The 26,585-nt window shown below is 43.8% G+C and overlaps 2 protein-coding genes across 21 annotated transcripts in view; one reads left to right on the top strand and one right to left on the bottom strand.

Moving 5' to 3' along the window:
- The window catches only part of raly (RALY heterogeneous nuclear ribonucleoprotein), a 41,962-nt gene that overhangs the window by 10,521 nt on the left and 4,856 nt on the right, over positions 1 to 26,585 (top strand). For 8 of the 19 annotated variants that reach the window (XR_009796726.1, XR_009796725.1, XR_009796722.1 and 5 more), the window contains exons 7-9: positions 5,999 to 6,136; positions 8,136 to 15,637; positions 22,904 to 22,983. Coding sequence is in view for 2 of the 19 variants with exons in the window: in XM_061831590.1 (XP_061687574.1) it covers positions 2,112 to 2,120 (9 nt within the window). In the remaining 17 variants the exon portion in view is untranslated. Of the gene's footprint in view, positions 1 to 2,111; positions 2,428 to 5,998; positions 6,137 to 8,135; positions 15,638 to 22,903; positions 22,984 to 25,625; positions 26,484 to 26,585 lie in introns of those variants that run through there. The other 11 variants (XR_009796729.1, XR_009796728.1, XR_009796730.1 and 8 more) reach the window with 6 other exon arrangements.
- asip1 (agouti signaling protein 1) lies at positions 947 to 18,941 on the bottom strand. 2 transcript variants are annotated; one of them, XM_061831594.1, is made up of 4 exons: positions 18,878 to 18,941; positions 3,740 to 3,924; positions 2,435 to 2,472; positions 947 to 1,634 (listed from the first exon to the last, which is right to left on the bottom strand). In XM_061831594.1, exons 2-4 carry the CDS (start codon positions 3,900 to 3,902, stop codon positions 1,470 to 1,472), a joined length of 366 nt encoding a protein of 121 aa, XP_061687578.1. In that variant the 5' UTR covers positions 3,903 to 3,924; positions 18,878 to 18,941; the 3' UTR covers positions 947 to 1,469. The 2 variants fall into 2 exon arrangements, with proteins under 2 accessions (XP_061687578.1, XP_061687577.1); XM_061831593.1 differs by lacking the exon at positions 18,878 to 18,941 and adding an exon at positions 4,640 to 6,058.

The following is a 26,585-nucleotide window of genomic DNA, read 5'->3' as shown; positions in this document are numbered from 1 at the left end:
GTGTTGTCCGAATATTTCCATTCTAATAATAATAATAATTACAATATATAATATAATTATAATAATAGTATTAGATGAGCCCAATGTGTCTGTTGGGAATGTCACCAAAAAAATGATCGGAAAGCAGGGAGGTTTTTCGGGGGCCCCCCCTCGCCACCCCCCCTAACACATGTTGCCGCTTAGCTTGCAACACTCTCCACTTGTGTTTCTTCTTCTTTTTCTTTCTCTCTTATCTTCTTCTCATCTTGACCCTTCAACCTACCCACCGCAAACTGACTCCGACCTCTGCGGGCGACAACACCCCCAACTTTAAACTCCCATTTCCCGTGCGAGGGGAAAAAAACGAGGCCGAAATGCGTTCCAGCTGCGACGTCTCTTCTCAAAATGTTTCGGAGCGCGCGGTAGCGGCGGCGGTGGGGCGCCCGAGACCAAACAAAACAAACAAACAAAAATGTGCAGTTTGGCCAATTGCGGCGTTGTTGTTTTCTCAGTTGGTTTCAAATTGGGGGGGGGGGGGGGGGGGCGAACGACTCTGACGTCGGGTTGCTTCAAAAGTTTGAGAAAGGCTGCAATGGGTTTTTTTTGTTGTTGTTTTTGTTTTGGCCTTACGTCAATAACATTTTGAGTATGCAAGGGGGTCAAAGGTGAGCCGAGAGGCATTAAAGTAGGGGGGCGTGGCTTAAAAATGACGAGAATCCCAGCTGTCATCGGGCAGGTTGCGGGGCACGCCCTCAACTGGTCGCAGCGCAAAGACAAAGTCATGCAAATGACGTTTGATGACTTTTCTTCATTTGAAATGAATTCATCAAGTGGGCACTTGGACGTTTGCTCTAAAAAAAAAAAAAAAAGAAAAAAAAAAGACCGCCCATCATTTCGAAATAAACCACTTTTTTTTTGTTGTTACACAAATACACTGCGAACAAAACATGAAATGCAAATACGTCGTATAAAATGTTTGTTGCATTATATGTATACAGCATGTGGAAAGCATGATACCTAATGACAAATGGGTACAATTCCGACAATATCTCCATAAGAATATACAAAATTATAAAGATGGAAAGATTTTGAAAAAATGTGTGCAAATGTCCAACTATGAGTGAAACAACGTATCGCCCGGAGGTCATATTTGGAAAAAGATGTCGTGTTTGAGACTACAGCAGAGAGGGCCAATCACAATCGCCGGATTTAGAAAGAGGAAGTGACATGAAACAAAAACAATTGGAGACGTTATGGCTGTTTTTCAAATGTAACTTCAATTGTACTCATGAAAATTTGTAAAATCCAACGGTGATTTAATGACATTTTCTCCCAGTAATGAATTCCATTGATCTGTATATATTTTAAAAATAAATGTCATAAGCTTGGCGTATGCGTGGTAACGTGTTGGCGCGCTGCCGCAGTCCGTATTAAAGTGCTTTCATGCGGTCAGCTTCTGGCAAGCTCGGGGTCCGGGGGGTCCGGGGCCTTCAGCATCGAGGGTTCCCCATGCGGCAGTAGCACACGGTCCGAAAGATGCGGCAGTGGCAGAAGGCGCAGAAGTCGCAGCAAACCTTTCCGGACGATTTGCAGCTGCCCCACAGGGGGACGCACCCGGGGGCCGGCGGGGGTCGCCGCTTGCCGCCGCGTTTGTTCTGGGAAGGGAGTTTCAGAAAGCCGCGCAGCATTGGCACCATCCGCCGCTTGGTGACGTCGCTGTCGATTGCTTTCGACACTGACCGCCGTTTTTAGTTTTTGATTTTTTTTTTTTTTAAAATCAAATTTTTTGTCCCCGCATTCTGAACGCGATCCCGCGGCTACGGTTGCGTTGCGGCAGTCGACCTGGGAATTTGCCTACGTGCGGGGTTGTGTGATCGAACGCGGGTGGGATGTCACCACTGTCAAGTTCTTGCTTAGCATGCCCAGTTTGCGTCGAAAGCAATCGATGACATCACCACACATCTAATTACAGTATCTCAACGTGCGGAGCTGCGAAATGTGCACGTACATAAACAGTCCGGAAAGTATTCAGACCCCTTCCATTTGTCATTCTTTGCTATATTGCAGCCATCTGAAGTTCATTTTTTCCTCATATTGACAGAATTTTTTTTTTGTTTTTTTTTTTTTTGCAGATTTATTAAAAAAAGACACTGAAATACCACAAAGCATTCGGAGCCTTTGCTGAGGATTTATTGGCGCCACCTTTTGTGCAAATACTTTTAATATTATTTGCATGGGGGCGGAAACGACATGCTTTGAGTCCTTTAGGGGAAGATGCAACAGGTTTTTCCCGCCAGGATTTGGGGATTTTCTGCCATTCCAAGATTGAAAAACTGAAGGGGGTCTGAATACTTTCCGTCCCCACTGTAAGTGCACGCATACAAAAAGGGAATACACGTGGCCAGGCACACAAAAATTGATGAAAAATGTACACGGTACACTCATGCACACGCACCTTTTTTGCCTTCTTTTTCTTTGCTGGTTTTGGCAGTTCTGGAGGCAACAGAAACACACAATAATGCTTCAGTGTTGTTGTCATACAGGAGGGCAAAAAACGTCTTTTTTTTGTCAGCCACCAATCGTGCAAGTTGTGCCACTTTCAAAGATGAGCAAGGCCCGTCATTTTCATCGTAGGCGGGCCTCACCTACGATGACAGAAGACCGACTTGTAGACCTCCACCAGACCGGCAAGACTGAATCTGTAATAAGAGAGCAGCTTGGTGTCAAGAAATATCAACTGTGGGAGCAATTCTTACAAAATGGAAGGCATACAAGACCACTGAGAGTTTCCCTCCATTTGGGGCTCCACGCAAGACCTCACCCCGTGGGGTCAAAATAATCACAGGAATGTTGTGCAAAAATCCCAGAACCAGATGGGGTCTGGGAGGGGGGGGGGGTGGGGTCAGTGAATGACCTGCATTGAGCTGGGACAAAAGTAACAAAGGCTACCATCGGTAACAAACTTGGCCGTCGAGGACTCAAATCCCACAGTACCAGACGTGTCAAAGGCCGTCTGAATGGATGATCCAGAAGAGGATTGGGGGGAATATCAGGTGGGCAGATGAAACCCAAATAGAACTTTTGACCAAAAGTCAGTTTGTGGTGTTTGGAGGAGAAACGATGCAGAGTTGCATCCAAAGAATATCGTCGCTACTGTCAAGCAAGGGGGTGGAAACATGATGCGTCGGGGCCGTTTTTCTGCAAAGGGACCATGGCGACCCTAACCTAACCCTACCTCCTTCCATCAGCAAGGCCGTTCATTGGAGGTGAAACGCCGTTGGGTCCCAAACACAACCAAGGGTGGCCCCGAAAGAAGCATTCCGAGGTCCTGGAGTGGCCGAGCCACTAACCCTAACCCCAGATCGCAACCCCGTGGCAAATCTGTGCAGGGACTTGCGAGTCTGTGTTGGCCAGCGACAGCCCCAAAACTTTGCTGTTCTGGAAGAGTGGGCCAAAAAACTAGCAGCCAGGAAAACCTTGGGAAGACCTACACCAAATCTTCCACCTCTGTCATTGCCTACAAAGGGGATAGAACCAAGTATTGAGCTAAACTTTAGTGTTTGACCAACAGACTTGTCATCCAGCATTATTTGCTCATCTCTGAGAGGTGAGGTACACCCATGATGAAAATCTCTCTCATCTTTTCAAGTTGCAGAACTTGAACACAGTTGGTGGCGGACCAAAAAGGTTTTTGCCCTCTTGTCGGAGTTTTTACCCCCCGCGCGCTCAGTCCAGTTTTCCCAAAGTGAGCCCGACTTGCCGACGATGACGACCGGCGCGTAGGGTTCGGGGTTGCTCGGGACGGCGTTGGAGACGGCCGCCTTGTCGCCGCTCAGCCTGTCGTCGGGCATCATGTGGGCACCGGCGAGGGAGACGTGCCAGGCGGTCAACGCGATGCTGGCGAGCAGCACCCAAGCTTGCATCCTTTTTCTTGGCGTCGCCTTTCTGGAGACAGAAGGAACAAAATGAAGTGAAATCATCGCTTGTGCCGTACGTAGCAGGCATAACGATGTCACGCTGCATTCAATTCAGTGCGCGCCTGCTTTGGCCACCAGGTGGCAGTTAGGTAAAATCCAAGGAAGAATAGACTCCTCCTCCTGTGGTACTTCTCAGTACTCCTCATTTTTCTGTCCTGTAAGTATTGTCTATTGACAGGTGTTGCATTGCAACATTGCTCTGAAATATTCATTGCTTCAAGTCTTCTTCCACCATTGTGAGCGTCAATGTTAGCATTAGCAAGTCAGTACTGTTGCTTCTGGGCTGCAATTGCTCCTTTTTTTTTTTTTTTTTATTGATAATTGCCCTTTTAAATAACAGTAAAAGTTTTATTTCCTTTTTGCACCACAGGGTGGCATTTCGAGGTCTTATGTAGAAAAATATGTCATGTTTGGGACTACTGCATAATTGCATACGGAGCAGAGAGAGCCAATCACAGGTCTCTGCTTTGGAAGGGCGAAGTGATTTGGAAAAAATAAAAATAAAAATCCAAGCTTTTGTGGCCATTACCAGTGTAACTAACACTAATTCTGGAAATGTCCAAAACCAACTATAATTTAACGACACATTTGGGTGGATAATAATTACATGATTTTTCTTATGAAATGACATAACCTTGTTTACGCGTGCCGTAATCTCTTGACAGTGAACAATTCTTACTCACAAGTGCCCTCATAGTGATGATTGCCATTTCAAAGAAAAGAGAAAGAATAAAAAGACAGGAAGGAAAAAATTGTCCACCCTGTCGGGACGTTCCGTATTTTGCCGCTTGCAGTTCATTTCTAAGAAGTGCGGGAGCTTGTCCAACTGTTTTGGGGCGAACGGCGAAGTCTCGCTTGCAGCCGCTCGACGCCAAAAACGAAGGAGAAAATAGCCCAGCAAAAAAACAGAATAGAAAAAGAAAAAGCGCCCCGCCGAGTCTGTGGAGCTCAAGTGATTGAAGGAGTGCAAACGTTAAAAGGCAATAAAAGGCGGCCAAGCGGGGCGTGACGCCACAGTCCAAATCGCTTCATGCCGAGCAGTTTGGAAGACTCCACGAAATAGAAAGATGTCCTCTGCAGCTTTTTGCCGTTGGGCCGCCGCCGTCATCGTCGCCATCCATATCGTGACATCTGACGCGCACATTTAGCACCGTCGCTATGTTTGGGCGGGCCGTGAGCTACGAAGCGACTAGCCTGAGTGGAATCCGGTCAAGCCCCGCGGAGAGCCACTTTCACGCTTCCCAAATTTACATCTTTGCTTGCTTTATGTTGAACATTACAACAAAACGCAGTCCAAGTATGGCATGTGCCCTTTTGCCCCTTGGTGCCCAGTGTGCCCCTTTGTCCTTTTTTGTTGTTGTTGCATGCGCTTGTGCACGGAAAGGCCATCTGTGGCCTTTCTACGACAAAATGTTATGTAACTCTGCTCCAAAAATGGAGTTCAAAGTGTTTGACTTTGAAGAGCGCAGATTGAGCAAACGGGTCAGCGGCGCCGGAACAGGGCCGTCAAACCAGGCGGTGGAAACCCCGAATATATCCCCCCTCGAATTGATCTCCCATACGCACAATTTCACAGCCATTAAGAGCATGAAATTTGTAGGTAACAGGTCGTTCAGGACATCTTTCTTGAAGGCATCGCCTGGAGTGGGCGCGCCGACGTTCACGACGACGCTGATATAACGTTCAACAAACGAACCGTGCAAGTTGAATCAAACTGTTATGACAAATGAATCAATCGTGAGGGATTGTGGCGAGTCATGTCGCCAAGTGGGAGGCGTCCGACTTCCGATTTCTGTACAGACATTTTAGAGGAGCGCTTCTTGTCATTTATTATTGGCTACGCTTTGCTAACTTTTCTGAATATTTTTTCTCTCCCTGTGGGCATTGCACTGGAGACAGGATTTAAATTGTTTGATTAATATTTAGCGTCTATAACTATGAAACAGAAAACATAATTTTATGACTGTGGGAAAATGTTTGATTAACTTGACTAAGTCGACTTAAAAAAAAAAAAAGATTGACGCAAATGTTTTGTTTCCCAGCCCTGCCGGAACCCGAAAGGGTTCCCCCTGGAACTCTGTTCTCGCCGCCTGAACCCATGTTCTGCACGAACATGTATTGCAGACGGACGCAGTGTTTGCTCATGGATAAACTTTCCCCGAACCGACAGAGGAGCGTCTGTAAGTTATTTAAAAACAATAACGAATGTGTAATCCACACAGAACATGATAAATATGCTAAATGTTAGTTTTTTTTAATCTAAAATTGTAATCAATAGCGTGACTAATGCTAATCGCGATTGCTAGCCGCCTAGCATTTTGCTTTCTCAAATTCTGTCCACCAAATTTTCGAGTTACATTAGCAAGATTTTCAAATTGGTTTGATGCTGAGTAATGTCATAGGTTAAGAACGAGCAAAATTATTCAATTTTGAGGTTCTGAAATTAGGGGTAAATCATCTTTCTTTTGCCATAGAAACGATGGGAAATCTCTGACTGAAAAAGTTTTTCCTAAACTGAATATAATACCCATATCTTAATTTTCCAGGTGTTCCTATGAAACATTCAGATAATGATCATTAGCCCATCACCAGCCTATTCCAATGCTGTTTTCCGTGATGCAACATGAAATAGCACTAAACAATTAGCCAAAGGACAAGTTGGTTTTTTTTTTTTTTTTGCTGACGGTAAAAAACCAACTGCTGACGCACCGAATCATATGAAATTACGTATGAAGAATGTAATATGGCTAATCTCTCTATGTAGTTTTTATTTGAATTCGTAATTATTTTTTATAAGACTGAAGAGTTAAAATTTCACAAATCTGAAGCTCCCACATTGGAAATTGAAAAAATAAAATGTTTACTAGTTTGGAGATTATTGTTTGACAGTTCATGAATAATCAACAGGAGGATTTTTTTTTTAATTCACTTGTCAGAGCCTTACATAAGTTGCTGAATATTGATTGAAGGAATGATTTGCAATATTTTATTGCTGCCATTAATTCTTTCTCCGCACCAGGACGTAATCATTGGTGGTGACATGAACGTATTCATATTCGGTCGACGTTTAACGTTGGAAGCGGCGCCGTCAGTGATTTTACAGTGATAACTTTCCATCAACCACAAACCCGTGGAATAAGCCATTTTTTTAAAATGATCAAAAGGAGTACGTAGCCTCAGGTCCAAATGATCTTTTCATGTTCCAGTCAAACTTGATGGAGCCCAACTGCCTTTAAATGGAAAAGAAGAAAACTTGCACCAATTCGTACTTTGATGGCGTTTGTTCAACCGTCCTCTTTATCTGTAGATTTCTCCACAATTCACTCACCAAACTCACGTTAGGGGGGAAAGAGATTGTGACTCGCTCGCCATTTGAACTCCAGGACTTGTCAGTTCGCGACTCAGCACGTACAATTCACTTCTGTCATCGCAATTCAAATTGAGGCATATAAAAAACCCCAAAACAAAACAGCTGACTCCGTGACCTCCGATGAGGGTTCTCTTTTATTTAATTTCTCATTCTCATTCTTAAACTTACTTTATGTAGCCCATTGGTTGATAATTAGCGGCCCTGTTTTTCCTCAAACCCAATCAGTTGCTGAGTTTGTTTGAGGAATATCACTTGATAAAATCTTTTCTAACGCTCCGTGCGACAAAATAGGTTAAGTATGGATGATTAGCGCTGATATCGCATCGGACCGTTATCGGTATCGGCCAAAACTTTAAGGCCGCAATATCGGGATCGAATCGGATGTGAGAAAGACGTCGCTACCGACGTTGAAAATGCAGTAAAAATGAGGACTGGTCATTGAGCCCGGCATTTACGCCACATGACAGAACTTGCTGAGCCCTGTTGGGGGGGTCAACTGAGTGCAGAAAGCCAAGAAAAAACATCCATAACAAAACTAACCGCAATAAGTTGATGATATAACAAGCGGGGTAGTTTTGAATCTCTCTCCCCCCCCCCCCCCCCACTGTTTGAAAACAACATTTTCAATCAATTCATTTATATATTGTTTATATATATATATATATATATTTACATTTGCAAAACATTAAAGTGGAAAAATCACAGAATTTGAGAAGGCGGCTAATACTTTTTCACATGGCCATGTATATGTTACGGGGTTACAAAAACTGTCTAAATCCTCCCCCACCCCCTTCCCCAATATCACGCAGCTCAACTGTGGACCAATCCTGCCGTAGTCCACCTTCAGATGATCTCCGACATGAGAAGATTCCAGGATTGGCGCCGATGACAAACTGTTGCTGACCCTCAGGTGAACCTGCTCGTGATTGGCCGTCAAGCGGTCCCGGGCGTACGTGGCCTTTAGGTTCCCCTCAACGGGATAAGATGGTCTCATATGAAAGGTCTCGGAAGCTCAACTGCAAACAATTTGTTAAGTTGGACTTCAGACTGCGGCTTTCATGTATGTGGAATTTAAACAACCTTTACTGCATCCGACCCAGACTTCAATCAAACGAGTTGACTTTTAGGAAACCATCTTGTATCAACCTTTCAACTTGTTTGCGGTCCAAGTGGACCTGACTGACAAGACAACTGCAAAAGAAGCACACGACTTTTGGTAAACATACACAGGCACGCAAATGGTGACACGCACACACACACATCAATCATCTGCCTCTGCCACTATTAGGCAGAGGCAGATGATTGACACTCATCTTATGTGAGGAGAACAACACAAGCGCCTTTTTGAATTTTTATGATTAGGAAAAAGTTGGACGGGGGGGTTGGGCTACATCCCATTTGCCAAATCTAGCGAACGACGCGTGTGCTTGAAATGTAGCATATTCACATCAATGTTGCATTCCGCAGGTTTTGGCCAATTCATTTTCTATTTTGGGAGAAAAACGGAAGGGTCGTCGCTAACACACAAAAAGCGCAAGTGTTCCCGTAATAAATGAACGGATTTGTCAGAAAAGTGGCTTTGCGTGGTGCCGTGTGGCAGAGGAGGATTCGTGTCATTTCTCGTGTAGAATACGCACCCCCTAACCTGAGCTCAAATTTGTGGAAAAGCCTTCTACTGATGTACAATGCATTTTTTTCAATGCATGATTTCACTTCTCTCCCAGTATGACGCAAACATGAAGTATTATCCCTTTATTTTTTTTCACAGAATTATTCAGAAGTTTGGACAGATGCGGCCATTTTGCTTAACAGCCAAAATGTTGGAATTTCTGGCAAGTCGTGAAAACAAAAAATCTGAAATGAAATGAACAATAAGGGTGGTAAACCAAAAGAAGTCATGATCAGAGTGACAAGAAATGATACAAATATGACAAATGTTGAACTAAATGAGCAAAAATGCTCAAGTCGGTCGTGACAGGAAATCTGAAGGAGCAAAAGCGAAGTTTGCGTCAGCGGGAATCCAAAACAATCCGAGCCGCACGCAGGCGGGCCCGAGAAACGTGTGGGGGGGTCGCAGCACCTCCACGGCCCTGCTTTTCATTTGAAAATCCCTTTCAGTTGCTGCCGTCGCACTCTGGAAGTCAAAAAAAAAAAAAAAAAAAAAAACCCACGCCAAACCAAAACCAAAACCAAAACCCTGACTTTTCCATTCAATTAGAAATGTTTTGTTTTCCACACTGTCTCAACTTTCACACACACATAGTTTATGTAATAGTTTTATTAGATATCGCCTTTGTCTGAATTTTTCATTTTGTTTTTAAAATTTGGTTTTTATGAGTGTAACATTTGGCTTGTTTTTTTTTTTTTTTTTTTTTACAAGGAGTATTTGTCAGGGCCAAGATTAAAAAAAAAGCCACGATAAATATTGTGTAATTAATAACAAAAGAATCCATTTTATAAAAGTTAATAACAACTAACAGATGCGCAAGCAATCAAATCCAAGCCAGGTGCGCCGTAAGCGCTCGCCGCTCAGAAGGTTGGACGCAGATGGCGCCGCTGTAATCGCCCGCCCGACCGACCCGGATGGGTGGGCTTCGGGGGGCCACGCCAACGCCACGAGGCCAGGCCGAGGCCTTTGGGAAGCAACGTCGGCGTTTTGTTTTCGGAACGTCACCTTGCAAAACTTGCTTCCTTCCTCTCCAATGACGCAAACCTTTTGTACCGCCCAAAAATTAAGGTTGGCTCTCCAAAGTCTTCTGCAGCTTTTAAGTTGTATTTATTTCGATTTGTAAAATTGTTGCTTTCTATCGTGGGTGTAAATTTGGTTGCACAAATGAATGGAATCCTTGGACGCATGAAGGCTGTCATCCAAAAAAATATGGACGAGTTGTGAAGAATTGTCGAATAGGTGCAGTGAATCCAGATGGGATTTTATTTATTTTTTTCAATTTGATTTGAAATTGTGTTATCATTATAAGATGATTTGTGTTGAATTTCGAGGGAGGGGACAAAAAAGTCATCGATTTTATCAGATAAATCAAGTGGAGCCGAGCCCGCCGGCTCCTTCCTTTTTCTTCTGGGGTGAAGTCAGCCAAATCCTTTCTTGTTGTCGTCATCGTGATGATACGCATGTTAAGGAAAAGTCAAGTCGCCGCTTACGGAGTCGTGAAAATCCGTGCGGCCGTGACATATCGCTGATTTGTTTTCAAGATGGAAATGTTTTCCCAGATCGAAGGAGACGATAGCCGACAGACAGATTTTTTGCGACCTCCGGGGATGTCGGCCGCTCGCGATGCTTTTCGCCGGCTGTCAAAACACCACTTTCATTTTCTCTTATGATCGTGTTATTAAAAGGAAAACCAATACAAAGAAATGTTTTGGGAACTTTGAACGTCAGCCAGCCTTTGATTGGAAATGGATGACGCGCGTCCTTGAAATTCTCAATGCATTTTGCAACTTTGCGGCCAAATGTGGAACGGCAGAAAATTTGGGAGATAATCGGCGTTCAGGAAAAATGAAAAATTGACTCTTTTGTTGACAAATTCCTTCAAAATACGCTTTTAGAATTTTGACCTTTTAACCCGTTTGACGGCATTTTGACTGGACCTGCCCCCAAAAAATGAATAGACGCTCTCCTTTTACCAGAAAACCAAAGTTGGTTTCTCGTTTTTTTTTTTTTTTTTGTTTGTTTTTTTTTTTCCGGTCCTTAGTCGTCGTCCTCAGGAGTGTGTGATTCGCTTTCACCAAAACGGTGACATCGTATCATGGGCCACTTTGTTTTTTTGAACAATACTTTTGAGAAAATGGACGGGCACGCCACAAGATCCAAAGCACTCATCGGTGAAAAGAATCTGAAGTCCAGCCACAATAGTTTTGGACTGATGAGACCGGGATGAACCTCTCGAAAGTGTGGAGAATCCCAGGATCCGCTTCTGATCCACAATACACAAATTCATCTGTGAAGCACGGCGGAAGTCAGGTCACGGCTCGGGCTCGGGTGCCTGCTCCTGGAACGGACTCGCTAGTCTCGCGGTGGTAGCAGCAGAGGGAATTGTGAAGTCTACAAAACAATTTTGCCAGGCAGTCGACAGAAAAAGGGAGACGTTTCATCATGCGCCAAAAAACGCTGCGGACATCAGCGCGGTGGAAAAGCGGAAGGTCTCGGACTGGCCAAGTCAGAGGAGGAGGAGAAACCCACTGAAACAGGCCGCAGGAAAGGTCTAGAAACGCATAAAAGAAGAAGAAGAATGCGAGTCGCAAGAAGTCAGCCGGTCGCAGGCTCGATGCACTTATTGCAACAGCAAATGTTCAATGTTATCCTCTCAACGTTGATATGAATCAACGAGTGTTCCGAATGCTTTTGCCGACGGTCAAATTCTAACAGATGGTGCTCCGTCCTGGGTTGTTGAACACATCGAGAAGCAAATGCCGTGAAATCAGAGATGGACTTTGGTTGATGTTCTTCATTTGATCCGAAACCCACGACAAATCTCCAAGCACCGTAAAACGATGGATTTGGAAGATGGAATTCGGTCACGCCTTCGGGTTCTTTGTTCCACTCCGCAGTGGAAATGACAACCTGCTCACAGTTGCCTCACTGCTCGGGGGTGTCAAACTCATTTTTTGTCGCGGGCCACACGGCGGTTACGGTTTCCCTCCAAGAAGGCTGTTACGACGGAAACCATAAAAATCTTTAATCGTATTTACCCAATGAATTTATGAACTAGTTCTGGAATAAGAAATGATGGGTAATGGGCTCTACAACGCTTGTTGATGTCTGGTAACACAAAAATGCTTGCAAAATCTCAATGTTTTCATTTACAATGTGACCTTTTTACATTTTTGTACCGATTTGAACAAAAATCGTGGAAGTTGACACACAAGATTTGCCCGCGTGGGCCACATAAAATCAGGCGACGGGCCGGATCTGGCCCACGGGCCTGGAGTTGGACACCGGTGCCTTCACTGTATACATCAAGGTTGAATAAGTAAATGCACCTACCACAAGAGGGAGCCCTTGTACGTTGAGAAGTGCTGATATGATTTGCGCCTAATTCAGGCAAAGTTGACAGATTGGACACTTTTTATTTTCGGCGACTAAATCGACTCCAGTTTTTGTCGACAATCATATTTGTGTAGTTCGTCTACCAAAATCGACAAAACCAGTTCAGATGACAAAATGTTTACTAAACTGAAAGTTGCTGTCAAAATGAGCGCTGCTGTCAGTCAGTTTGATCAATTGACTAATTGGGCAAAGAAAAAGGGAATTATTTTCCATATAATAAATAAGGTGGTGACATCGGTCTTGACGGCGGCGATGAGAACTTTGAATATCTGTCGTCGATGACGTTGGCCCGTGTGCGCAAATGACGGACAATTATTGGCCCGACTGGTGCAATAATAATAATCATAAAAAAAACGATCGTAATAATGAGAATGAGAATGATAATAATAGGGTCTGTCCTGTTGGGAGGACTTAAAAGCTGACAGCAAGTATGCGAAGCAAAACGCCGCAAAATAATTTCCAATAAATGATGTGGTTTCCCACTGGGCACATGTGCCTCACACTTCTTTCGTTCCGTCTTTTTTTTCTTTTGTCCGGATCGGATGGGAGATCAAAGAGGGTCTGGATCCCTTTCGTGCCGCGAAAGTTCTACCGGGGGTTTTTAAGCTTCCGCCGTGCTTTCTTCGTATCTGCCAGGTTCCGATCCTGCGCGGGGTTTGCGTGTTTACGGTACTCTGCTTTCCTCCCGCAATCGTCCAAACACGGCGCTACGAAAACCGGATGGATGTGGATGTGGATTTTGCTTGTGCTAGAAAGCAAAAGGAAGGTCAGAAAAAGCCTCCTAGAAATTGAGTGTCAGGTGTGCGGTGCCTCCCGTTGAACACCCATTTGAATGTAATTGACCACTTGAGAACACAGATTGTAGAGGGTGTGCGCACTTGTGCAACTACACTTTCAGTCATTTATTTTTGCTTTCCCTCACAAAAATGCATTGAATGCACATGAATGATGCCATACATATATTTTTGATATCCCCCGCCCCTCCATATCACCAAAACGTGCGATTTGGACAAGTTTGTGTCAACTTTGACGTGATTTGACTTAATTTCTGCTCATTTGGATTCCCAACATGGCAAACGTTTAAATTTGTTGGCGAGTTGCAGCGATCCTCAAAGTGCGGCCTGCGGGCTCCTTGGCGTGGCAGTCCAATAAAATATTTCAACTGCAGAACGTTGATTGGTGATTTCAACTTCCAACTTCCAACTTTTGGAAGTTGTACATTTGTCAAGTGCAGTTCACTTGTATTTAACTTTCATGTATCAATGAATTAACAGCGGATTGCTCCTGCCCCAAGTTTCAACATTGAAAACGAGTCAAAGTTTTACGTTCAGAAAGTCTGGAGCATTGGTGTCAAACTTAAGGCCCGGGGGCCAGATCTGGCCCGCCACATGATTTCACGTGGCCCGCGAAGGCAAATGGTGTGTGTGTGTGTCATCTTCCATGGTTCTTCTTCCAATTGTACCAACATTTCAAATTTTCGTATCTTAAATGATAACGTTGAGATATTGCAGGCATTGTTGTGTTAGCAAACATCAAGAAAAGTTGAAGTGAAGCCATTACCGTTGCTTTCTGATTCCAAAAGTAGTTCATAAATTTGATGTGTAAATATGATGAGGCGCTTCAATAATTTTTGGGTTTCACAGTCGTGACGGCCCGATAGAGGGAAAGCGGAACGGCCGTGTGGCCCGCGACAGAAGTGAGTTGGATTCCCCAGGTATCGAGAGGGGGCGGGGGCATTATCTGATTATCTGAATACTTAGTGAAGACACCGCCCCCTCCTGATCTTTTTGGTCATTTTACCACGTTACAATTTTGATGATTTGCAAATTGTGGTCTGTCACGAAAGAATCGCCGTCTGGCGTCAGGTCTGTTGGATTTAACGTTTCAGAACTTCCATTTCTTTTGGTTTCAAAGCCTTCATTTAGCTATGAATTTTGATTGATCTTAGTTTAGAATTCGTCATTTATAATTTTACTGTCAATATTTCATGTTGAAAGTAGACGTGATGTTTCAGTTCCTTGAACATTTCTGTTACTTGTATTGAGCAACTTTTTCTTGGTGTTATTTTTTCGTGTTTGAAGATTTTGTTTTTATCTCACGGGCAAGTTTGCAGCCACTCCCAAACGTTCTTTTCATCTGTTTTACAGTCGACTATTTTTGCTCATTTTTGCGGACGCTTCGGGTGAAATTTTGTCCCTGTGACTTCCTCGACGAAAACATTCGGGGCTTTTGTTCAAAACGTTTTGCTTTTTTTACTTTCCCAGCCAGGAAAGCCAAATAAAAAATTTGTTCTCGTGGAAGAGCAAACATCACAAAAATCCAACGTCCAAATATTGACATTATAATTTTTTTCATTTGGGAACCAAAGGCGCATTATTAAAATCATAAAGTCCCATTTTTGCCCTGAACAAAAGGCAAGTGTTTTTAAGAGTATAGAGTTAGAAAATAAAATATCCATCCATCCATCCGCGATTTGATCCACTTATCCTCACAAGGTTTGGCGTAAGTGCCAGAGCCAATCCCGGCCATCTTTGGGCACGAGCCCTCGACCGGTCGCCGACCGATCGCGGGGCACACGCTGACAGGAAGCAGTCGCACTCACACCGAGAGCCATTTTGACCCCGGGAGAAAATCCACCACGCTTGCGGGGACAGGGGGTGGGCCGGGATTTGAACCCCCGGTCCTCGCAACTGCGAGACAGATGTTCTTCAGAATCAAATCGACATCAATTTTTTTAGGGCGTCCCCAGCCATCCTTGTGAGGATAAGCGGCTCAGAAAATGGAGGGATGGATTTTATTCTCCAATCCTGACAAAATATGTCTTTTGTTCTTGTCAAGGTTACTTTGTTACTTTTTATTTGTAGAAAGAAGAAGAAGGCGACTTTGTTTGTTCTGCTTTTTTTTTTTTGTTGTTGTTCTTTTTTTTTTTCTGTGACGGAGACGCAAGCGAGTCGTAGCCACTTCGGATCGTTTAGGAAGAAGCGGGGCCAACGCTCGCTCGCTGGCGGGCTGCTCTGCTATGAAGTGAGGTGTGTGGGGGGGGGGGGGGGGGGAAGGTTACCTCCAGATTATCCCCCTGACGGCGGCAAATGGGCCACGCGGGTCAAAGGTTGATGTGTGGACAATCTCGACACGTCTGCAAATGATACCAAAATGATTTTTGTTTTTTGTTTTTTTCTTCTCCTTCTCGGAGTCGTCGACGAGCATCCCGGCAGAAACGTCTCCTCCGGTTTCCCCAGAAATGCGGTAAGTCGGACGCCGGCGCAGGAACATTCACTAACGTCCAAATGTGATGTATTAAATACGGTGTTATATTCAAATATAAGGCCTTATTATAAAAAAAAAAAAAAATTGTCATTGTCAAATTGGTGCATGAGTGAAAACGAGAATGCATGAGCCCGTAGAACATGAATGCAAATATGACGGTGACATAACCAGACGTTTGTTCAATGTCATGTAATTAATGTGTAATGGAGATTCGTTAATCATGCATCAAGAGTGACGTGTGGAACATGAAATATGATGACGGCAATTTGTCGAGTTGTAACTTTGTTGCATTAGGAGTAGGCAAAGCTTAGCGACCCCGCATTCGATATAATTTAATATCTATGGAGTATCTTCGAGAACATACTACTTTTTTGCTTTTCTTGTATCATTAAAATGATATTAGTTACAACATCAAGTTTGCCGTAAATTGCACATTGCATATGATGCAAATATTAAATAAGTACATTACAAATTAGAAATGACATTTATTTAAATATAAGATCATGGAGGCATATTACAGTGATGCATTACATGTGACTTAAATATGGTACATTAGATAAGTACAAAATAAATATGTAAATGTGCAACATTACACATCACTAACAATAAATGTGATGTGTAACTTTGCAGTCGATGTGGTTAGAACATAAATGTGTAAATTTGGTGCATTAAAAAGATGTCAATAACAAACGTTAGATGTCGTCAATATTGCACGTTAGTCGTATACAACGTGAAATATGACACAATAAAACAAGGCATTCATTTTCTTTTCCTTTTTATCACCTTCACTGTTAATTATTTGTCGTTAGAATTACACTAGAAGATAAAATATTCTGCTTTAGAAAGGAGTAGAATATAAAATGGCAACGCAGTAAATGTTATATTGTACATGAATGATGTGTAGACACACACACACACACACACGCCTGCACACGAGTCATGCAAATATGTCACTGTATCACTGTGGTTTCAACCTATCTTTAAAATGTATATCATTTCTAAAATATATGACCGAACATCACTATTTGTAGCATAGTAAGTACATGAAATTGCTTTTGTAGAAAGTAAATGTACTGCCAATGACATATACAGGAATATGTTTTCCTCCTAATGAGCAATTTCAAACATGAATATGTGAGCACGAAATGAAAATGTATTTGTTGCCCATGAAATCACCAGCGCTGCATTTTTGCTGCGAAAAACCTGGAAAGAATTAAATGAATCTTGTACCGCATATCGTCGCCAATTATTGGAATTGCTCCAAGATGATGTTAATAATCACCGCTTTGTTTCTTCCGTGGGTTCACACCTTCATAAAGTACACGTCATATGAGACGACATCACGAGACTTTCTTTAAAAAAAAAAAAAAAAAAAAGCAGCAGCACGCGTGCAGACGTAAAAAGAAGAGCAAGACAAAAACTTGTCACGTTTCTGTTTTGTGTTTTTCATTTCATTGTCTTTCGGGTTAGATAGAAAAAGAAAAAAAAAACGACTTGAAATAAACAAAAACCAGCAGCAATTTTGATGCGTACGCACGAGAAAAATCAATCCGGGGCTTTTTGAAATCCACAATTCAAGTTTAGCTTGTCCTGCCATTCTCTCAAATATGATTTTATTTACAACAAACAAGATTCGACTGTAATTCAGAACAGCCGTGAATAAATGCGAATGCGGCTTTTTTTTTTTTTTTTTTTTTGCTTCTACGTATTTGGAAATGCTGCAATCTGCAGTCAGAAATGATTTGAAGTGAATAAAAAAAAAAAAGACAGAATATACATTGGGAGTGGATATTACAGTTTAAAAGTTAAGCCTCAATTGCCCCCCCCCTCCCCCCCCCCCCCCAACTTTACGGGGTGGTGCGTCCTCCCGCATTACGACGTGCACGTTTATGTGGATTTTAAAAGCGTCCAGCAGTCGTCTGCGGTGCCCAAAAAGTGAAGCCGTCCGGCAAAGAGTGCAAGAGGAGCCTCTGCGCTGCCGAAGCAGTCGGAACCTCTCAAAAAAATGGAAGGAAAACCTCAAAAAGGACCTCGCGCCTGTTATGACTTCCATCTGGGGAGCCGCAAATGATCCCAAGGAGCCAGAACTCTGCCGAGCCGAACCTTCGCGCAAAACGGAGAGAAAACTCCCATCGAGTCCCCGCTGCTTGAAAACACCCAAAGTTTCCAGAGCGGGGGAGTCGTAAAGGTGCCGGAACAGCGCCGGCGAGAAAAATTGTCAAAAAGAGGTGACAGGACGGCGCCGAGAAATCTCACAAAATGGACCCAAACCCTTCCAAAGAAGCTTGAAACAATCCAGCGGCTGTAAATTTCCTCGTCGGACGAGTGTCGGAGGTTCCAGAAGAACACGACCGGACCAGAAAAGCCTCCAAAGGAGCTTGAAACGATCCATCACCGATCGATATTTCCAGCCGAGAGAGTCGCAAAGTGTGGCGAAACGGCGCCGGAACTTCTTGCAAAACCCAGAGAAAGCGGCTCGAAGGGTTCTTGTCGACGTTTCCAGCCGGGCAGCTATAAAGGCGTCGGAACCCTGCCGGAGGACTAAGAACTCTGGCAAAAAGCCCAACTTAAAAAAAAAAAAAAAATCATCTTTCAATTCTAAACATGACCGGCGAAGGTGACAGAACGGTGCCTGCCGGCGGAGCCGGAACTCCGCGGGATCTTAAAAACGTTCAACGGAGCTCCAAATGATTTCTCCGTCCGGCCGGCAGAATCGTAAACTCAGCGGAGAAGGCGGAACTCTGCTCGGACTTCTTGCGGAACCTCTCAAAGGAGTTGAAAGTCATTCTGTCAGCGTTTCCAGCGAGGTGCCCAAACCATGTCGGCCGACCCGTAATTCTACCGCAGGAGCCGCAACTCCGTCGGAAGACGGAGAGAAAACAAAGAGTTTGTTTTCAAAACGAGACATCGGCATTTTTTTTTTTTTTCAGATTTACGAAACTCGCGCCGGAATTATCCATTCGGAGCTGGATAATTTTGGCGCGAGTTTCGTAAATCTGAAGAAAAAAAAAAAAGAAAAAATGCCGATGTCTCGTTTTGAAAACAAACTCTTCAAACCTCTTGAAGGGGCTTTTAACGGCTCCGGCCGGGGGAGCCGTAAATTTGCCCCGAGTCTGGCGGGACGCCTCACAAAATGCACATCAAAAGCGGCCCACGCTGGAAAAACTTGACAGCAAATCGGGAAGGAGCGCACAGACTCCCGTCAGAAGTTCACCTTACCTCACTTGCGCTGCCAAAAATTCCAGATCAGCTCGCGTTCACTGCTGGGTTCCGTCTGTCCCGCGCGCGGCCCAAATGTCCCGCCGGTATCCTCCCATCCCGCTTTTTATCGCAGCCCGGGCAGCGGCCGCTACCTTTGCCCAGCGGTCGACAATCTGCCGGGTAGGTCTGGAGAGCCGGCTTGGGTCGGGGGGGGGGGGGGGGGGATGGAGCTGTCGGATTGGGGGGTGGGGGGACCCGAAAAGTATGCAGACCACAGATGGGAACTGGCTGCAAAGACGCCAAGAAGCCGCTACAATGACAATTCTGCCTTGAGGCCCTTTGGCTGGAACTTGTCACGAAAAGGCGCCGCTTCCGTGCCGTACGACGACGCGGCGAGCGGCCATTCGCGTTCCGGCCGCGGCGTTTTCGCGCCGTTTCGCATTCATCCGACGCCACGTTAAATGCGGCCTTCGCGTGCCGTTAAAGCCGACATTTTACAGCACTTGAACTTCCGCGGCGAAAACCTCACATGCAACGTTTTCAAATATACACTTGTATCAATAATATAAGAACTAAATAAAAAAATGAGAATTTCAGGAAATGTTGAATGGAATCTCAGCAGAGAGAAAAAGCCACAAAATTGTTTTCTGTTCAGCAAGAAATAAACTTGTACGTCCACGCAAATCTTGAAGGCCAATTTCATACAAACGTGATTTCCATTTTGACAGAAATTAAACAAAAATGTAAGCGGGGGATTTGCCTTTCTATTTCTTAATTTTGTTTTACGCCGCCATTGCGGTTTTTGTCGGCCTTCGTCGCGCGCGGCTGTCGTATGCGACGTCACGTGACTCGGAAAAGGGAACCGGATTGGCTGCCGTTGGGGGTCTGACCCGAAGTGACCTTAACACCGAATTTCAGACAGCGAATTGAAAATATTGTTTGAATTTTTTGATGTGGCGAATCTTGTTAACTTTGAACAGTTCAACTGAAATTGAAACAGCTCTTAGAAATGTCATCACTTTGAAGTAATTTTACAAGATCAAATCCCGGTTGCACATATTTACTTCCATACAAATGCAACAAAGGCAAATGTCAACACACCCCTGTTTGATTGGGAAGGAGACGGGAGCGCATGTACTTTCCTTCCAAAGATTTGAAAAATTGCCACCATAATGCTAATACTAATAATTAACTGTTGTACTGTTTCAATACACAATCATAACTTTTGCCCTCCACTGCTAAAACGCAAAATATGAGCACAAAACACAAGTTGAGCTCATGTATTGTCTTCTTCTGTGGTGTCTCCTGGCGGTGGTTCTTCCGCCAATAGGAATTGACGGTGACTAGCGCCCTCTAGTGGCGGCCGTCGGAAGCTCCCATCTCGAGAACCAAAAAGTAATAATAATAATAATTACGGCCGTCGTATTCCCGCGTTGGAGGCTGGCAATTGTTTCCCCCCCCAATCTCCTCACAATTATTTGCAGAAAGTCTTCATCGCGATTTTAAGGAGGCAGTCAAGCCCGCCCGGTACAACACACTAATAATAATAATTCTCATCCTGAGAATTATTACACATTTGAACGAAAAAATGAGACAAATGAAGGATTTGATGTTTTTTTTTCGGCCTGGTGGCCAACAGAGTTCAATTCTGCTCAGAAGATTCATGACAAAAATATGAGCTATGAATGCTGAGAAGGTTTTTTGTTGTCTGTCTGACTCAGTGGAGCGCGATTTGCGCCGCCGGCCGTGTTGGACTTTTATTGCTATTGTTATTGATTTTATGTCTGAAAAGTCTTTGTAGTCAAGACGGCGGTCGGTCCATTGTGGCACTAAAGCGGCGAACTTCCACGTGCGCCTTTGTCATCAATAACGAGGGTTCGATTCCCGCCGTTGTTTGGCGCTGGACGGGCTCCGCTTTTTGCTCGAACGAGCGTCACATTTTCTGGAAACCCACAAAAATACGAGGCCACATAAAAGTGACGGATTTGTTAATATTCATGATTATTCAATTAACAATGAATAACTGCACGAATCATAAATTCATTTAAAAAAAACTGAATACTACATATGCATGTCTGTACATTCATCCATCCTTTTTCTCTGCCGCTTATCCTCACAATAGTCGCGGGTCGGGATTTGAACCCCGGTCCTCAGAACTGCGAGGCAGATGCTCTTACCAGTTGCCGCACCGTGCTTCCATCCATATATATATCTGTGTGTGTGCATATATTATGTATTCCTATTTCCCTTTGCTGATGGGTCGCAGGTGTGGTGGCGCCGATTCCCGGCTGACTGTGGGCGGGGGTGGGTTTGGGGGGGGGGGGGTGTCCTGCGGGGGTCTTAACCCCCCCAGCAAGGGTTTCGCGTCGCGGCCAAGTACATGCAAGTGACACGGGCGCTGCCTCGAGATCCGACTTGAATTTGTCCCAAAGGGGCCGCTTGTAACCCAAAACAAGTTGCGTTTGCGTTGAGTTCCCGCTTTTCCTTTTCCTTCCACGATTCTCATAAAGTAGCACCAGACGAGTCCCATTTAGTCGCATTTCATCTTCATTTGGGCGGAACTTTTGACCGCGCCACACATTTGAAGGAAATGACGATTGAAGTGGTTTTTGGCGGCTTTCCGCGACCGGCAAAACGTTTCCTGGGGGTCAAAGTCGGCCGCCGTCGTTGCGACTGCCGAGGTTGTCGGAGGACGCGGACGCTGTTTGGACCGCAAAGCGCTCAGCGGCGGCGGCGCCGATTTACGCTCCAGCGTGTTGACACCACAGAATGTTTTTGTTTTGTTTTTTCCTGCTACTTTGACCGTTGTCGTCAGAGTGATTTACAAATGTTTCCGCGCGCTGGAAGTCGACCGCATTCCACTCATTTTTTGGGGAGGGGGGTGTGACTAACGTCGACCGTCGAGGGAATTTCATTTGATTTTAGTTGTTTAGTTAGTTTATTATTTTTGAGGACGCAAACGACGTTGGAGCGCAAAACATTTTATTTGCCCCTTAAAAAAAAAAAACCACCATCAAAAATATTTGCAATAAAAACTAAAAAAAAAAAGGACAATACATTAAAACAATCTCCTTATGAATGAAACAAAGCTGTTATTAATGTTATTTATAACAATGTTAATTAACAATATTAATTATTAGTGTTAAGCTCAGTTATGTTTTTTTATAAATTCATGGAAAAGGAAATAGATAAAAATAATAAAGGTAGATTTTTCCAGAAATTAAATTTCATTTTTTCCAAATAAAAAATGACCAAATTCACTAACGAGTCTAATATTAATAGCATTATTCATTGTTTTTTTTCTAATAAACAGCACACACATAAAATGATTAATAATGAAAATAATCATTCGCGTCTTATAGTAAAAACACCAAAATAGTTTTCACATTTCCAATAAAACCAAAGCAAAACAAGACAAAAACATAAATATAATAAATCAACAATAAGAAAAGTACACAAGAGAAAATGTTTGTTCTCATTTTTCAAAGAATCTACAAAAAAGAACAATCCAAAATTGAAATGATTAAAAAACAATAAAAGTACAAATTAGAAAACATGATACAATTGAATAATACAAATGTATGATCAGTTTTTCTTTAAAAAGACAAAGAATAATTGTTTTTCATTCCCCCCAGGAGTAATAAAAAGTCATTCTCAAGATAATTTCCAACAACGCAAAGAAAAAAAAAGAATGAATGTTAAACTGTTCAAATAATTTCACGCTTCCCATAAGACAAAAGCAATAACATAATTTCTTAATGGTGATAAAATCTATTTGTTCCTACACAACATCAAAACAAAAGAAAATAAAGGCCCCCCCCAAAAAAAAAAAAAATTAAATAAATTTTCAAAGGTTTGTGAGGGCTGTGTGAAGAAGTACGCCAACATGCATCAAGTGAAGGAGGAAGTACTTCAAGTACTCCGAGTACCCGTAGTCCTCCTGTAGCTCCTGTTCCGAGCTCTTCTGAAAGATTTTGTCATCATTTGCGTTTCTGTCATGTCATAAATTCAAAAAGTTTGCTGTCCTTGCGTTTTTCTGTTCAGATGGATTTTGGGCTGCCGTCTGCTTGGAGCCGGCGTTGCCGTGGAAACTGTTTTCCGTCGCCTTGCCTGCATACGTCAAGGTTTGATACGTTCAACTCAAATTGTTTTGTTTTTTTTTTATTATTTTGTTATATATATATATATATATATATATTTTTTTTTTTACATTTTAAATACAACACCCCCCCCCCAAAAAAAAAAAAAAAAAAAAAAAAAAAACCTTCTTTTTCAGTCTTCCACACAAAAACATAGGAAAAAACACGTAAATATTTTGGGCGTTGTGACCAAAGAGAAAAGAAGAAGAAGAAGAAGGAAAAAAAAAAAGCTTTCATTGGTCCGAGATGACGGACGCGCTTCTTTGTTTTGAGAGTGCGGCCGGCGGGCCCTCGCTATGATTAAATTATTCTTAAATTACGCAGATAACATCAGGGGGTTTCGTGCCCCCCGCCCACCTGAACGCGGGAGGTGAGCGCAAACATTTATTTCCAGCCCGGGAGCCTTTCAAAAACAAAACAAATCATTCCAGAGTTGACCCGAAAAAGCGATCATTTGACAGTCATTTCCGGACGCTTTGGTCCAAACTCAAAACGTTCCCCCCCCCCCCCCCCCCCACCTGAAAAGGGAAGAGACGGGAACTTACTGTCTGGCGGGGGGAGAAAAAATAAAAAACAACGCATCCATCCGTCCATCACGAATGGCGAGGTTCTTTGGGCGTGCGAGGGAGCCAAAAGTCAGCCCAAGCCATTAAAGTTCGACATTTGACTTGTAATATGTTAGCCGCCTCCAAATAGTAATTATCACACAAAAACAGCAATCAATCTATTAGTCATAAAAGCCACGGACAACCATTTCTGAGCCGCTTATCCTCACAAGAGCGAGTCCTCGCCGGCTAATCGCGGCGCTCCTAAAAAAACAAACCACGAGCGGAGAGAAGCCACGCAGGCACGGAGACATTTTTCTATTTTCGATTGAACTTGAAAAGTCTTCCACGCTGGCTTTTCTGGAGGAATTCATAGAAGGTTCTGAAGCGCTCCTTCCAGTAGGCAACGGCCGCGGCGGTGGAACATGCAGAGTCCCACAGGGACCTATTCTAGGACCACTGCCGTTACCGGCAAAGTTTCCTCAGTTTTACATAAATCGATGCTATGCCCAACGTGGGATTTTTTTGATTTTTTTTTTTTTTTTTTTCTCTCACGGAGTGTTGAAAATTGTTCTCGACTTGATGATGCAATGTTGATGGCTCAACAAATGTCTGGATATTATTTGTCGCAAATTGCGCCCAATGGCAGCGACATGAGAGCGACTCTTCTCGCGTGCTCCTTTGCTTGTCCTCATTGTTAAAACAACTTCTGAATGAGGTCATATTTCCAGTTAAGCGACATGTCTTATTATTTGCATTAACAAACAAATCTCTCAGGTGTCATGAAACAAGTTTCCTTGGATTTTGGATCCCTGAGTTGAAGAAGGAATCAGAATCGGAATCCTCTTTATTGGCCCAGTGAGTCAAAAACACTCAAGAACAGGCCACCGTTTGTCAGAGAATACGTTTTGAAAAGTAGCCATCAAAAAGTCACTGAGCAGTGAAAGGTTCCCCCCAATGTGGGAAAGATGGTGATCATTTTTTGGGGGTGCAAATGATGCAAGCAATTCAGAACCGACTGACAGAACGCTAACCTGCACCAGCGGCCGTCGTGCAAATGGTGCAGCGATGTCGAGAAAGGACACGACGAGAAATGCGATCATCTTGGGCGCTGTGCTTGGGCCCGCTTGTGGAATTTTCGGCGGCAGAAACCTCTCGAGGGCGAGTGGCCAATCGCCGTCGGCTGTGCAAAGAGCGCACCGCGCCGCTACACGCCGATTGTAGCCGACCGCAAAGTGCCGAGGCTCAGATCCGCGACGGCGACGCATTCCTTCAGACGAGGCGAGCTCGTCGGCCGCTTGGAACAACTTTTTACTTTTTCTATAAAGTGTGACCGCCACGGCCAAAAGTGCGAGCGTTTGTCGCTCGCGTCACACGATGTCAAACTCCGTCAGGGGGACGACCAAGAAGCGTGACAACAAATTGTCGTCGCGAGTGGGAGCAGACAACAAGCAAGCCCAAAGTTGCAAGCAGAACGGGGCGACAAATGTCGGACACCGCACAACCGTGCTCCTCAAATTCTTTTCACGTCAACGACTGAGTGCCTTTGGTTTTACGTTCTGCCAAGAACAGAAAATAAAATTCAGGGGAGCGCCCATCCCCGCCGACTCAGACCCAAAGGCGGGCCACGCCCCGGACTGGTCGCCGCTTGTTCGGTCGCAGGCCACGCGAGCAATTATTTTAAGATTATTTATAGACTGTTTTGGTTTTATGTGCATCTAACTTGGAATTATGTTCAGCAAAAAAAAAAAAAAAGTTTGTAGCAGATGCGTGTCATTGAAAAATGACACTTTTGGATTGAGACAAATGTTGCACAATTCAAAAAACGTCCAAGCTAAAAAAAAAAAAAAAAAAAAAAAACAACAAACGTCACTAAAAAGTATCAAACTGAAACCAAACTTTTGCGTTGTACTCTTAATACATAAATATATGTGCGCTTGTGCCCTGCGATGGGCTGACGACCAGTCGAGGGTGTACCCCGCCTCCTTACAATGCGGGTGCAACACTTGACTGCAATTGAACTTATTTATTGTATAACTTTAATGGACTGCATTTTGTCACTGTTCTGATGACCTTTTATAGTGAACACCGCCACCTGCTGGAGAAGAAGTGCAGCGTGCGGATGGATGACGTCACTACGACCACCCGGTGCGACGGTTTGAACGCTCCCGGTGCCGAAAAGTCTCCTCGTGATTAACGCGCATGTGCGTATATTTTGTAAACTTCTGGCCAGTCTGTAACATCCCCATCCACGCTTCAACATGTGCCGTTCCGCAACTGCGTGTTCGCCATGTGGACGTCTCAGAAAGACGAACGCACAGATTTGTGCATACGTTTGTATCAACTTTTGTTTGAAGGTTAGGTCATAACGAATGTTAGCTTCGTCTATGTAGAGGAAGGGGAACTATGAGACTGGGGGATTTCCCCAGCAAGCGTCCATCACAAGGAGACTTTTCAGCACGGGGAGCGCTCAGACCATCACACCGGCCGGCTTTAAGAAGTCAATAACTCAAGTTAACAAGCAGAAATGGAAATTGATGATTATCCCTTTAGAACTCCAAATCTAGTCTCAAGCATTATTTTTTTTCGCCTTAATGTATTTTTACTTTGTTGCAACTGAAGTTATGACTTTTTGTACATACATAAATGTCAATATTACATTGACAAAGATGCATGCTATATTATTAAAAAGGGGGGGGGGGGTCAAAAAAAAAAACAACTTTGGTTAGTAGATTGATTCCATGATTTCTGTGCTGCGCTTGCATTTCCAATTAAAGCGAGACGACGTCGTACGAGGGCCTCGCGTGTTTTGACACTCTTGGCCAATAATGCCGATTGTGACATTTTCAAAAGCAGGAAAAAGTGAAACGTTCCAGACCGTCAATTGTCAGTAGCCGTCGTTCCGCTTCAGAGATTCCTGGCACGCGAAACGTCGCGAGAGAAACTAATATTTGTTCAAATAAAAAGAGAAGCAACCAATATAGTTTTGAGAACCTATACGAAATTGACCCCCAAAAAAATGAAAAAGAAAAATTGTACAAC

Source organism: Syngnathoides biaculeatus, chromosome 10 (genome assembly GCF_019802595.1).
Source record: "Syngnathoides biaculeatus isolate LvHL_M chromosome 10, ASM1980259v1, whole genome shotgun sequence".
Classification (NCBI taxonomy): Eukaryota; Metazoa; Chordata; class Actinopteri; order Syngnathiformes; family Syngnathidae; genus Syngnathoides; species Syngnathoides biaculeatus.
Note: the sequence above shows the minus strand (reverse complement) of the source record. Positions and strands in the feature narration are given on the sequence as shown.

Bases quoted from the DNA above. Each gene is read 5' to 3' on its own strand.
- asip1 (XM_061831594.1), bottom strand. From the start codon at position 3,902: ATGCAAGCTTGGGTGCTGCTCGCCAGCATCGCGTTGACCGCCTGGCAC. The intron at 2,473-3,739 runs GCAAGTCGGGCT...TGTTGCCTCCAG, and splicing joins CGCGCCGGTCGTCATCGTCG to AACTGCCAAAACCAGCAAAG. The intron at 1,635-2,434 runs GTGCGTGTGCAT...CTCCCTTCCCAG, and splicing joins AGAAAAAGAAGGCAAAAAAG to AACAAACGCGGCGGCAAGCG.